The 14104-nt window shown below is 38.1% G+C and overlaps 1 protein-coding gene across 1 annotated transcript in view; it reads right to left on the bottom strand.

Annotated features, from left to right (window-relative positions):
- The window catches only part of Asph (aspartate beta-hydroxylase), a 208466-nt gene that overhangs the window by 81439 nt on the left and 112923 nt on the right, over nucleotides 1-14104 (bottom strand). Inside the window, exons 13-14 of the mRNA XM_010640510.3 lie at nucleotides 8286-8371; nucleotides 3973-4059 (exon numbers count right to left, since the gene is read on the bottom strand). Coding sequence (XP_010638812.2) covers nucleotides 3973-4059; nucleotides 8286-8371 — 173 coding nt within the window. The remainder of the gene's footprint in view (nucleotides 1-3972; nucleotides 4060-8285; nucleotides 8372-14104) is intronic.

Raw genomic sequence — 14104 nt, 5'->3', positions numbered from 1 at the left:
AATTCCTTTTACAATAGCATCCAAAAAAATGAAGTATCTAGGAATCAATCTAACAAAAGAAACAAAAGATCTCTACACTGAAAACTACAGCACTCTGAAAAAAGAAATCGAAGAGGATATAAAAAAATGGAAAGATATCCCCTGCTCCTGGGTAGGAAGAATCAACATAGTGAAAATGGCCATACTACCGAAACTGCTATATACATTCAAAGCCTTTTTCTATAATACTTCATCTTGCCAACCTTGCTAGGAGAAGTGTCATTTCTGGCCTTGGAGGTATTCATAGTTTATGAAAGATAATAACATGAATTGAGTTTATAATTCAAGATTTTGTTTCCAGTCTTCAGGGAGCTTGACCAAAATCAGTTTTATAGTTATCCCAAGGATCAGTCAATATTCATCCTACTTTATAAATGATAGATATTACAGATTGTATTTGGCTTAACATTGCTGAATTTTAAAAGTTTGGATACTCTATAGTAATTGTTTAATCTGCTAACAAAGAATGAAAGTCATAATTAATTCATACCTATTAAATCCATCTTCTGTTGAACTTTTTTTTTTTTTTTTTTTGGTACTGGGGATTGAACTTGGGTCCTTGCACTTGCAAGGCAGGCCACTGTGAACTTTTATTTTTAAAAGTCTTACATATTTAAATTTTCCTTTAAATTATTCTATTTAAATTTAATTTAGAAGGCCTAAATTTTGCTTTATGCCACATCAATATCAATAACATCTGTAGCATAATAGTTTAGATATATAAAATACTGCCTGAGGACTAAATTTCAAATTCCTTCTGTGAAATAATGATACAGACACAGCAATCCTATGTTTCAAAAGCACTGCATTTATTTAACTTTAGTATGTAAAATCAAATTCACATATAAAGAAAAAATTTCAAAGCATAAAATATTTTTGCTATAATTAAATTATAATTTGGAAAAACCATTTTCTCTTGTTGATACATTTTCCTTAAACAAAAGACTTCATTAATACTTAGCACTAATAAGGACTTAATACAAAGCACATCAGTTACCAGAACAAGCATCGTCTTTTGGTAAGAAACACATTCTCTCTTACTTAATGGCAAATATACTTTAGAATTTTAGAGAATTACTGGCCAGAACAATTTACCAAAATCATACAGTTGTTGTGTCCTAGGGCTGGTCTGTAACATGGATGAGAAGTGCTAAGTTTTCACAAACTTTATTGTTAAACATTTAATTAATCAAATTTAATTAATTACTTTCAAAAGAGATAGGAACAATTTCAGCACCTGGATCTCAAGTAGCCACCATCTTTAGCTCAGAGTAAGATGTGCTGTTTACTGTAGAACTATCAGTAGTTGGGAGTATTACACACAAGTGCTGGCAGGCATTCCCACCCCAGTACAGTCTGGTTCTTGCAGGTCTGAAACATTTCTATAGCTTTGCACCTTCTGTTTCCCACCATGATTGAAAGTTTGTTTCATACCCCTAGGAAGGATGTAGGAGCTTACTGTATATAAAACATTTATATATTTCAGCTCTGGCTTTTATTTTGAGTTCCAAACTCCATAAATCCAGTGGTCCACTTGATACATCCACTTGAATGTCTAATAAGCACTGTACATGTAACAAGGCCAAAAGTGACTTTTTATTTCATTATCCATCCAAACTTGTTCTTCCTAGTAAGTAACTGGTATTATTGTCTTCTCAACTAGCCAAACAAACAAACAAACAAAAAAAAACAGAAGAGAACCTTGAATCTTCTCCTTCTTCAATCTTTCAGTCAAATCCATCACCAAGTCCTTTGGCTGCACCACCTGCCCACTTCCTCCATCTCCTTGGCCATGACCACAGTCAGGCCACAAGATCTCCTCCTGCGTACACTGACATAGCTTCTTGTCCTTCATGTAGCTACTTTTGCCCCCCTAATCCAAACCAATTCATTCTTCATATAAAACAACCAGACTATCACATCCATGCATAACACCCTCCAAAGTCTTTCTTTAACATGTCGAATAAAATCCTCAGGGCCCCCTGTCTTCCTCCCCTTCCCTCAGCATGCCTTTATTTCTGTGTGGACTTATCCCAAGACTGTCTCTCTACACCCTGGCCTTTTCCTTGCTGCGCTTTCTGCCTAGACAGCTCCTCCACAATCTTGTCACATGTCAGCCACATGTCACCTCCCTAGAGAGCCCTTTCTGACCACTTTATCTACAATGCCATCTGCCCTGTCACTTTCCATCACACTGCCTATAACTGAAACATCTTAATAGATAATGATCTTTGTTCAGTTACCCCCTTTCTTTACCTTGCAGGCTGTATTAATGTTTTGTTGTTTTGTTGTTGTTATTTTGGTAGCAGGGAACAAACTAAGGTCCCTGCGCTTGCAAGGCAGGCGGTGGAACCACTGAGCTAAATCCCTGGCCCTGAATTATTGTTAATATGAGATAATGTAGCTATTTTTAACACTTTATAATATTATTTAAATAGATATTTATTTATAAAGACTTCCAAAGCTTTGCTGAAATGTAACTTGCACAGAGAGACCTTTCTCTGCCACCTTTGTCACCATTTCAGCACTTACACATGTCCAGTGGTGATTTCCTGCCATATTTTTGTTCTTCTCAGCATTAATCACTAACAAACATATATAGTACCTATTTGTCTTATGAACTGTCTTCCCTTTTATAACGGAAACACCATAAAGGCAGAAGCTTTTTAATTAGATTTTGTTGATGGCCGTATTTTCAATGCTTAGAACAGAGTCTGACATAGAGAGGCCTCACGCTAAATGTTTTTTCAGTAAGTAATTAAAAAAAAATGTTTTCCACTAGAATATAAGATCTACAAGGATAGACACCTCTAGTTTGTTCATTATATTATAAATGTTTTTCAATTTTCTGATGAGGCTTGACTTCCTAGAGAACCTCTCAGGATAGCAACTGTCCTGCTCAGGCTAGCCATCTGAGAGACAGAGCAGGCAAGCTTTCAATATGCAAACTAAGCAACCCAGAGCTTGACCACCTCTGTCTGAACACAAGAGCCAATATTCCTCGCCATATTCATCATAAGGCCACAGCCATAACAACTAGAAACTACAACTCTATTTCCTAGGCTGCCTAAGTTATTTAATATAGCCAATCCTTAACTGTTCACCCAGCCTCACCTTGCAATTCTCATGGAAGGCAGTAGCCTAAGCCTTCCTGTCATTCTTGCCCATGATCACCATGGCCTATTTCCCACTGTGGCCCTGCATGATGTATGCACTGGGCCTTCTGTCTATGGGGAAAAAGTACAATAACCGTTTTATTCCTGAGCCTTTCCTGTGTCTTTTTTTGCAACCACATCTGATGGTACTTCTCACAAAAGAGTACAACACAGAAATCCCCAAGACCTAAAATAGCACACAGCACCAACAGGTTCATACAGTCGCAGTCAGTGTGTCCACACTTCAAGAAAGGGGTTGGAGTATCAAGAAATCCAAGATGAGATGGTGGAAGTGGGAAATGGAGAGGAGGTGGCTGGTAAGAAATGAGCCAGTTGAGAGAAACAATGGAGAAAACAAAGTGCCTTCCACTTTATATTTTTAAAAAGTCTCTCTTAAGCATAAGTGCAACCTCTAGTTATACAACAGAGAATCTTATAGCACAGAGGAGCCAGAAGTGAAAACTGCACTGTAGGGCTAAGTGGAATGGGACATATAGGTGACAGGAAACCAATGAAAGTGTTACTCTTTTGTTTTCTTTTCAAAACTAGAAAGAAGTCACAAAGATATTACTAGAGTCAGCCGTTCACAATATTGCAAATAAACTGTCTTATCGAAAGTGGTATTTTTTTGTTTGGTTTTATGCACGTATATGAGAAATTCTATATGGAAACTAGAAGGAGCATAGAGAAAATGCATGTTATGGGAAGTGAGAAATCCAATCACAGAGAACACATGAAGAACACAGAAAAGTTTTTGAAATAGAAGGGTTTAGGATACCTGTGCTTTCCCATATCTTGCTCGTGGACTCTGAGGGTATTTGCGCACCAGTTCTTCAAATGCATTCACTGATTCCTCAATTTTCCCCTATTAAATACAATCACATAAATAAGTTTGAGTGATAGCATGTTATTCAATTTGGTTATTTAATAGTCACCAAATGCTTCTACCAGAATTTTTCACATTTTTCTGAACTTAAGGTCTCTTACCTAAGATTTAAAAAAAAACTTGGGGAACAAACATAAACTCTAAATGAATATAATATACTTAATTTTTATAAAGGAGGATAACTGACAAAATTGTAATATGAATTTGTGTTAAAGAAATTATGTTTTCTTTCAGTACATACTTTGTACTCTCCCCTCACAATATTAATTTAAAAAATGATTTTTTTCTATAAATGAACCTAAAGCATGGTAAAATAAAATAAAATAAATGTGTTTTGCCTCTGATGTTTTTTCTTTTCTTTTTCTTTATTGGTATCGAGGATCAAACTTAGGACCTCGCACTTGTCAATCAGACTGTGCCACTGAGCTACATCCCTGGCCTTGCCTGTGACTTTTAAACAATTACCCTTTATTAGTTTCTTGTGACTCTGTAAGAAATTATCACAGATTTGGTAGCCTAAAGCAACATAAATTGATTCACAATTTCTGAAATCAGAAATCTCACATCTATTGCACTGGACTGGAATCAAGAGGCTGGCAAGGCTGCATGTCCTCTGGAGACTAGAGGGAAGGATCTTTTGCTAGTCTTCTCTAGCTCCTACTGAATACTGGTATTTTCTGGCCTGTCCTACCTGATATCTACCTCCCAGCCTCCATTTTTCCATCACTTCTCTCCTATGCTTGTCTTCACCTTTTTTTTTTTTTTGAGACAAGGTTTCATTATGTAGTGCAGGCTGGCCTTAAACTATGTAACCCAGGCTGGCCTCAAAATTGCAGCAATCCTCCCATCTCAGCCTCTTCAGTGCTGGGATGATAGGAATGCGTCTCCACACATGGCTTGTCTTCACTTTTGTGTTAAATCTCAATGTGCCTCTTTCATATAAGGATGCATTTAGGGTCCTCTCGGATAAACCACAAAAATGTCTCTGCTGCAAGATCTTTAATTTAATCGGATCTAGAAAGGTCCTCTTTCCAATAAGATTAACACTTAGCGGCCCCAGATACTAGTGCATCGATATCTTTCGGGAAGTCCACTTGCAGCTTATCAGAGTGTGCCTTCTGTCCCCTGAAGAGTTATGGCTGTCCTACATGCAAACTATATCCACCTCATTCCAACATATACAAAAATCTCAAACCACAGTACCCACTCAAATCTAAAATCTTATCTAAGTCTTATCAACTCCAAGTTCCAGATAGCATCATCTAAGTCACATATGGTTATAATACACTCTGGTTATGTTTGTAATCCACTGTGTGGCAAGTGTCCTTTTCATTTATGGACTTATGAAACTAGAAAACAAGATACCTAATTCTAAAATACAACAGTGGGATTAGGACAGGACAGCATTTGTCGGTATTCTTATTCTAAAAGTAAGAAGAAAGGAATTACTTATTTCAAGCAATTTCAAAATTTGGCCACAGGCAGATTCCATTAAGGGTCAAGATCTGGGAATAATTCTCGGTAGCTTGAGGCTCTACCCCTGCGTCCTTGGCTCTATCTATTGGGCTCTTTTTCCTGGGGCTTTGGGTTCAAGGATCTGACCTTGGAGAGGTCCTTCCGCTTTACAGAAGATAGCACAAGTTAGTAGCTGCTTTGTTTTATCAGCCTGTTTTGAGTGTGTGTCAGCTTTCTTTCATTTTTGTCTATCTTTTTAGTCCAGGCTGGCAGTACTTCTGCTTTTATAATACTCTAAAGACCCATGGGTGTCTTATGTATGTTACAGAATGCACACCATTAGATAAGAGGCTACTCCACATATCCATCCTGTGTGATCTCATCTTTATTCCTAACTGCCACTGAGATGACAGAATGGATCCAAGAATCACAGACTCACTCTCTTCAGAAACAGGTGTGCAGCCTTACTCCTGGACTTCACTCCACAGCATGATTTTCTAATAGCGAATTTTCTACTTTTAGCATATTCTGTATCTTATAGGCTGAGAAATTCCCAAACAGTATGATGTGGTTCTTTTTTCCTCAGTTTATATTTTCGCTCTCATATTTTACCACAGACAGCAAAATGGGGCAAGGCTGCACCTTCAACACTTTCCTTGGAAATATCCTCCTATAAATATACAGATTTATTGACTGTAGGTTCTGTTTTCCACATAACTTTAAGACATAATTCAGATAAGCTTTCTTCCACTATCTAACAAGGGACACTTTTCCTGTAGTTTTCAATAATATATTCATTTCTTTCCAGGCACTTTCCAGAAGGAGCTTCCTCCTCACTCCCTCCAGAGCCCTCACTAAAAGCATCTTTAACACACACGTTACCAACAACATTTTAAGGCAATTTAGAATTTTTCTACCATGCCTTTCGACATTCTTCCAACCTCTACCTTTTTCCATTATTCCAATGCCACTTCTATATTTTTGCTCTACTCCACTGTCCAAAAATCTGCATTAGTTTCCTATGGATGCTATACCAGATTGTCACATATTTGATAGGCTTAAAGCAAGAGAATAACCTACTGTTATTCGTAAAGGCCTTCGTGCTCACTGGTTCCTTTCCAATAACATGTGGGAAGCCCTTTTTTGTCACACTTTAGTTTCTAACATATGTGCTTTTATTATTGTTGGTTATTGTTTTGGTTACTTTCTTTGTCACTAAGATCAATACCCAACACCCACGACTTAAAGGAGAGGTTTATTTGGGCTCACAGTTACAGTCCATGGTTGGCTGGCTCCACAGCAGAAATGGCATGCCAGAGGAGCACAGTGAAGGGAAACTATTCACATAATAGCAGCCAGGAAGCAAAGAGAGAAGTGAGGGGCCAGGGATGGAGGTGTGCTCTTCTAGGTCATGTCCCCAGGGACCCACTCTTCCAACCAGGCCACACCTCCCAACGGCACACTCAGCTGCTGAACTCGCCAGGGATGAACCTAGCAATGGGTATAGTGCCCCATCCAATCTCCTTCCAACACTTCTGAACATATGAGGCTTTGGGAGGACATTCCAAAGCTAAACCATAACAATTATATACTTAGATACCTTTCTCTCTTCTCTTCCTTTGCAGTTAATGTCTACTTGATAAAATGCATTTTATGGAAAAACTAATGAGTGTTACAGAATCTAAATTTAAGTCCAAAGTAAAGAAAAAGAAAATTTTTATGAAAATCAAGCAGATGATTAATTAAAAATCTTTACTACATGATAGTATTTTGGAGTCTGATAATTACATGAATATGAACAAATTATGCAAACAAATAATATCAATTTAGTGCCAAATTATTAAGAAAAACTAATATTCCTAAAGGAATGCAATTGTTTCAAGTCAGCTGATGGTAAAACAAATATACAATAGTCACATGGAAAATTAGGGTTACATGAAATTAACCTTAAGTAAGAAGAATGTTAAATTTGGCATCATTTCACCTAATAATAACTATTCCAAGAATGCAGAACTAATCTATTTTCTTTTACTTTATTTCACTTTTTACACTGAGATGCCATAATTAAAAACTTCTACTAATATACTACTTGACAGTGTTGATACTTTTTGTTCTTTTAATCTCATTGGATTTTTATTAAAAAGCAGGAAAAGAAAGGAGGGCAGGGGAATGGGGAAAAAAATAAGAACCAAGATACATCATGTAAAGGTACAAGTTCCCAATGATGAATGTAAATGTATTACATACCTAAAATGTACCAATAAAAGAATTTAAGAGAAAAATAAATAAAAAATAAAAAGCATGCTGTCTGCCTTGCAAGCACAGGGACCCAAGTTTGATCCCCGGTTCCAAAAAAATAAATAAATAAATAAATAAAAAGCAGGAAGAAACTAGCAAGAGTATTTATCATTCTCATTGTTTTTAAATAAGCAAGCTGAGGATCAGAATGGTCAAGTGATTTCCTCAAATCCACACAACTGTAACTGACCAAGGCAGGTAACACCCAAGTCAGCTATCTTGAAGGTAAATTAGCCATTGGCTATGATTTTCATCACTTTGATTCACTTCATATGGAAATACAATGATGTGCTTGGGGGAAAATCCACTCTATTCAAAGGTTGTTTCTTTTACTACTACTACTACTACTACTACTACTACTACTATTATTATTATTATTCAGTGTAATGCTTGAGTTTACTTACCGATGAAAACATTGTACATTTCTGTGCAAAATAAAATTATCAACTTACCCTTTTACGGAGTCTTTCTGCAGCATCAAGTTCAGCTTTAATAGTTTTATCAAATTTATTTAAAAGTTTAGGTTTCTTTTTCTTAGCTGAAAGAAAAGAGATTTTTATTTTGAATTTTTTATCTAGAAATAGTTGCTTAGAATAGTAATTTACAAGTAGTCCAAAGCCTAATATTAGTCTCAAATACATAACTGCAGGAACCAGCACATTCCAGCTCACCTTCTCTTTTTTGCCCCAGACCGTAGGAAGGCACCACAAATCAGCAGCTATCAACGAAGATGACACAGATCTTCCTTACATAAGCACATCTTGTGCCTGATTTCGCTGCCCTTTGTAGATGCCACACTTTTTACAAATTGAAGATTCATGGCCATCCTATTTCAAGCAAATCTTTGGGTACCAAGTTTCCAACAGCATGTGCTCACTTCCCGTCTCTGTGTCACATTTTGCTAATTCTCCTAATATTTCAAAGTTTCTTCTAATTATTAGAGTTGCAGTAGTGATCCGTAATCAGTAGACCTTTGATGTCTGGGGTACCATAAACTGACCCATACAAGATAACAAAAGTAATGGGTAAATGTCATGTGTGTCCTGACTGCTCCTCCACTGGCTGTTCCCCTCTCTCCCTCTGCTTGTAGCCCCTTAATCCCTGAGAAGTGCTCTCAGCAACCTTCCATACTTCTGGCCACCTGGATTGCCCCATGTTTCCCCTTTTTATGCTTTGTGTCATTTCTTACGTTATTTTCTCTAAATAAAATGGTCTGTTCTCTGTTTGTCAGTTAAAATATGCCTATTCTTTAATTTAAAATATCACTTATACAGTCTCAATTTATTTGTTTTCTTTCTTGCCTGCTCTTTCTGTTTCTCTCTTTCTCCACCTGTTTACCCTACATATCTGTGACGGTCTTCCTCATAAGGCTTTCACTATACTCATTTGTGCACTCAGTCCTTTTCCAAACCATAAACTTCTGCTGGGTGGTAGCATGTTTTAAATACAAACTTAACAAACAACTTTTTGGCTCTGCATGTGATCCTAGCACCCAGTGGATGGGAGCCCTCTTCCCAGAAGGAAGTCACACTGCAGGTAGGAGGGCGGGTCCTGATGGTACACACACCTGGCAGTGCCTGTGGAGTGGACAGGTCTACAGTGCCCCAGAGCAGGAGGGATACACAGAATGTTCTAGACAGTGCACTAGTGGCAGGGAATGGGGTTGAGGAGCGATAGAGACATTACCACAATTCAGGGAGAACTTCCTCCATTTTCTGACATTAAAAGCTACAAATTTATTATCTTCTACCCTATCCTATCACAAAAAGGAAGAGGAGCTCTGTTTCCTAAAGACGCCCCCTCCCAACACACACACCTGCACACTGCCTTATGAATATGTCTTCCAAAAGTCTCCTTACTCTAGCTTCCTATGAGCCCCCACAGCATTTGGTTAAAGTCGCTCCCATCTGGGTTTCTTCTTTCCTTTCTATTTATTTATTATTTACTTATTTTTGTAGTACTAAGGATTGAACCCAGGGCTTTTGCAATGAGCTACACTCGCCCCTTTTTAATTTTCTGAGATAGGTCTCACTAGATTGCTAAATTGCCCGGGCTGGGTTCAAATTTCTGATCCACCTGTCTCAGCCTCCCAGTGTGCTCAAATGACAGATATGCAACACCTGGGTCATTACTTTTTTTGAGGCGCTCACTCCATCAGTCACCATGTTGGGAGCTTTATACACCTCTCCTTTCATTCTGTCAACCTCCAGAATATGGAGAATTTAATTTCATCGCTGACACCACTGAGATTCACCCTCAAGAACTTCTTTCTGGCCAAGAAAAAAGTTTCCTAACAGTCTCCTGCTTCTCTCTAAGAGAGGTGTTACACTTTACCCAACCCACGAGTATTCCTATTGCTGGGTGGCCGCAAAAGAGAGCATGTGCACTGGGACCAGTTGGCTCAGGCTCAGAAGAGCTCATCTGCACTGCGTCCCGCCCAGGATAATTAGGGTTGTCGTTCTGCTACCTAGAACTGGTGGGTGTGTTCAATTCTGAGATTTAGCATTAAGAAACCCGTTACTTATTATCCAAGATCTACCCTTCAGTCAGCTGTCATAGTAATAAAGTGGACACTTTGCTGACTATTTATTTCTTAGGCATTTTCTATGACTCTGTGATCTTCTGTTTTGTTAATGCTACCTTACTCTTCTCTCCTGGAACCTCCAGTCCCTCAATGGTTGACTGCTAAATGTCTGAAGCAGAGACTGAAAAAACAATGACTAAAGGGCTTTTCAACCATACGTCATTGTGTGGTAGCTTATATGCTGATGTAGAAAGTGAATCTAACTTGACAGAGAAGTAGATTTATAGCAGTGGAGCTCCTGTCTCGTCCCTGCACTAACTCATGTCTCCCAGTCACTCTCTTTGTTTCTGCAGAACTATCAGGTGAATGACAGTAGACCTCCCCCAAAGCCTGGCATACACCTGAGATTACTGGGCATCCTAGCACCCAGCCCGTCTTCTGTGTTATCAAGTTCAAGTTAACATGAGATTCATTTAAAAGGAAAAAAAAAAACCTAAAAACTGGCAGTTTAGGACCTCCAAGACAGACAACAGCAAAATAAAATCCTTGTTAAGGAGCCACACTGTACCTTATTGTCACAATATTCCATAACAGCACAAAAATAGACAAATATTAAAATTTCCTAGCACCTGTTACCAAGAAATTGTCTCATTTTTCACCTATATTCTTAGTAGTTTCTGAATATTGGTCCTCTCTTTGAAATTCAAGTTTGATATTATTATGACTTTTTATTTTTAAGTGTATAAACAGTCTGAGTCAGCTTTCCCAACTGCTGAAAACAAGCATCCCCGCCCCAGGCACACTGCTTCCTTCTTTTCCCAGGAAAGCACACAGTCAAGCTGCAGAAACAACGTTGAGTTCTACAGCTACGATACAACCCTGGTGAATTCTCTTAAGCTGACTGGTTTCAGTTTTCTCATCTACAAGTGATGAGCCTTGGGCTGGATCTCTTAAGATGTTCCACCCCTGTGCTTCTAATTTTCAGTTGATTTAAGTAATGTATATAGCTTTTTAAGGAATCTGTCATAACAAGAAGTTATATAAAAAATAAAAAAACGCATGGCTAACCAGCTAAGTGAAATGTTTCCTAAAAAGAGAAGCCATGTGAAGAATATGAGAGCCAAGATGATTCCTGAATTCACAGCTCAGGCTAATGGCTCCTTAGCACTGTTCATGGGACCAATCAGAAAGCACTATTCCTAATCCTTCCTTCGACTCTTTTTTAAAACTGAATTTTGTTGGTACATTTTTAGGTATACAATACCTAAAATGACATTCATCACTGGAAGTTTGTACCTTTACATAATTTATCTTGGTTCTTATTTTTTTCCCCATTCCCCTGCCCTCCCTTCAACCTCTCTACCCCCCCCACTTACAAAACCCTTTGAATCTTTTTCTGTTCACAGGACTAATCAAAAGGTGTCATTCTTCATCCTTTAGTTATAAATGGGCGTGACCAATCAAAGGAACTATTCCTGATACTTCATTTACATCTGGTAAGAGGCCAAGCGAGTTTTTTGGGGGAGTGGTACTGGAGATTGCACTCAGAACCTTGCACTTGCAAGGCAGGTGTGCTGTCAGTGAGCTAAATCCCCAGCACCCAAGCAAGATTTTTAATGAGACTATTTATTTAAAGTCAAATGAGTTTTTGATGGGACAATTGTCCCAGTGCCATATTTACACGAGGTGGGGTTGATCCAGGTATCCTGAATACTAACGGCACTTTTCCCTTAATCCTGAGGGTTCACTGTGAGCCTTCTTCACTGGCCCACTCACAACCTGTACAGAGTCCTTTCTCTGTGCCTTCAATAGATCCACACCACCACTGCCATTCCTGTGTGTCTTGTCCAGTTCTTAGTTCAAGACACCAAGGACCTGGAAAGAAGCTCTTAGAATCCCTACCTGGCAACATCACTACAAGTGTTTTACCTTTTCCCAAAAGCAGAGAGAGAAAGAAAAGGGACAGGCTGCATTTCAAATCTTTACTTCCTTCACCATGTTATACTTGAAATGGTTGAGCAGGAAAATTAAAAAAAAACAAAAAACAATAGTGGCATGACAAAAAGTGGCGTGACAAAAGTACTGATGCATACTTAGATAAAAATTAATGTTGACTATTTCTACTACCATTGAGCCCACAGACAAAGGTATTTTCACACTATGGTGCCTGGGAGAAAATGAGCACCAAGGAAAGACACAGAATCGTCACGCTACTCTAGATCTTTTATTCCACAGAAGATAGTTTAAACAAAAAAAAATTCTGAAACAACACAGACTGAAAAACCAACAATTTCCTAACCACTCTCTCTACCTCCTGCTCCATATTGTTCCAAGGATCTTTCTGAAACATCATCTGTCACTGTCACTGCAGCTGCTTAAAATACACTCATAGACGCCCCCCCAACACATAAAACAAAAACTAAGCAGTCCTGCCAGGGATTTAGCTGAGTGGTTCTGCTGCCTGCCTTATAAATGCAAGGTCCCAAATTAAATCCCTGGTACCAAACTCCCCCCAAAAAACCCAAATAACCAACCAAACAAATAAAAAAACACACCCCCAAACAAACAAACAAAAAAAACCAGAAAACTAAGCAGTCCTGATCCTATTTACCTACCCAACAGAATTTGTAATATATGTCATGAAAATATAAGCAAATACTTGTGTACCATTGTTCAGTATTTCACTCTTTTAACAGCCAAGAAGAGAAAACTCAAAGTCCATCAATTGGTGAATGAAAAAATAATCTTCAGTTCATCTACACAATGGAATAATATTCAGCAACGATACTAATACATGCAACCAACCACACAGGAGGATTTCTAATGCATAATACTAAGAGAAGGAAACCTAATTCAAAAGAATGGTGACTAATTGATTCCATTTGTATTCTATTCTGGAAAAGGAAAAAACAATAGGAATAGAAATTAGGTAAGTGACTCCAGAGCCTGGGGTAGAGACAGTTTGACCACGAAGAGCATAAGATTTTTAAGGATTATAAAGTTCTATGTTAATTGTGACTAAAATATTATATTTATTGCATATTATAAAAGCTATATTTTACTGTATATAAATGTTATCTTAATAAATGGGACATTTAGTAAAAAAGTTATAAGCCTTATCATTCTCAGTGAAGATGTTACTGTGGGGATAACAGAATGAAAATATTGGGCATAAAAATACAGAAATTTTAAAAAATAAAATAAAACTAGTTTTGAATATATCCCTTCTCCAAACCTGCTGGGAAATAATTTAAACTCAATTACACTTAAAAGATTCCTCCCTGCATAAGCACAGGTCACAGGTACACACACACACACACACACACACAGCATGCCATTCTGGACCTACTTCCGTCCTCAGTGATATCTACATATTTCCCCAGATCTACCAACTATCTTTTTCACTGCTGACTGTCATTTCCTTTCCAATCACCCAGCTTGCCAAGAATGTTACTCTTGAACACTGGGCATTCCTCAGCACGTGTCCCTATTATACACAATGAACAGAGCTCCAGGAAGTTGGTTTTTGTTTTTTGTTTTGGCAGCAGGGATCGAACTTGGGTCCTTGTGTTTGCCAGGCAGGCAGTGGAACCACTGAGCCAAATCCCTGGCCTCCAGGAAGTTGGAGGGGAGCCAACTTTGTCAAAGTTTCATTCATTCACTCAAGCACATATTAAAATATCCACAAGCCAGGGATGTAGTTCAGCAGCACAGTGTCTGCCTGGCAAGCACAAAGTCCTGAGTTCG

The sequence above is a fragment of the Fukomys damarensis genome, unplaced genomic scaffold (genome assembly GCF_012274545.1).
Source record: "Fukomys damarensis isolate Sample0158 unplaced genomic scaffold, DMR_v1.0_HiC HiC_scaffold_5, whole genome shotgun sequence".
In the NCBI taxonomy this organism is placed as follows: domain Eukaryota; kingdom Metazoa; phylum Chordata; class Mammalia; order Rodentia; family Bathyergidae; genus Fukomys; species Fukomys damarensis.
Note: the sequence above shows the minus strand (reverse complement) of the source record. Positions and strands in the feature narration are given on the sequence as shown.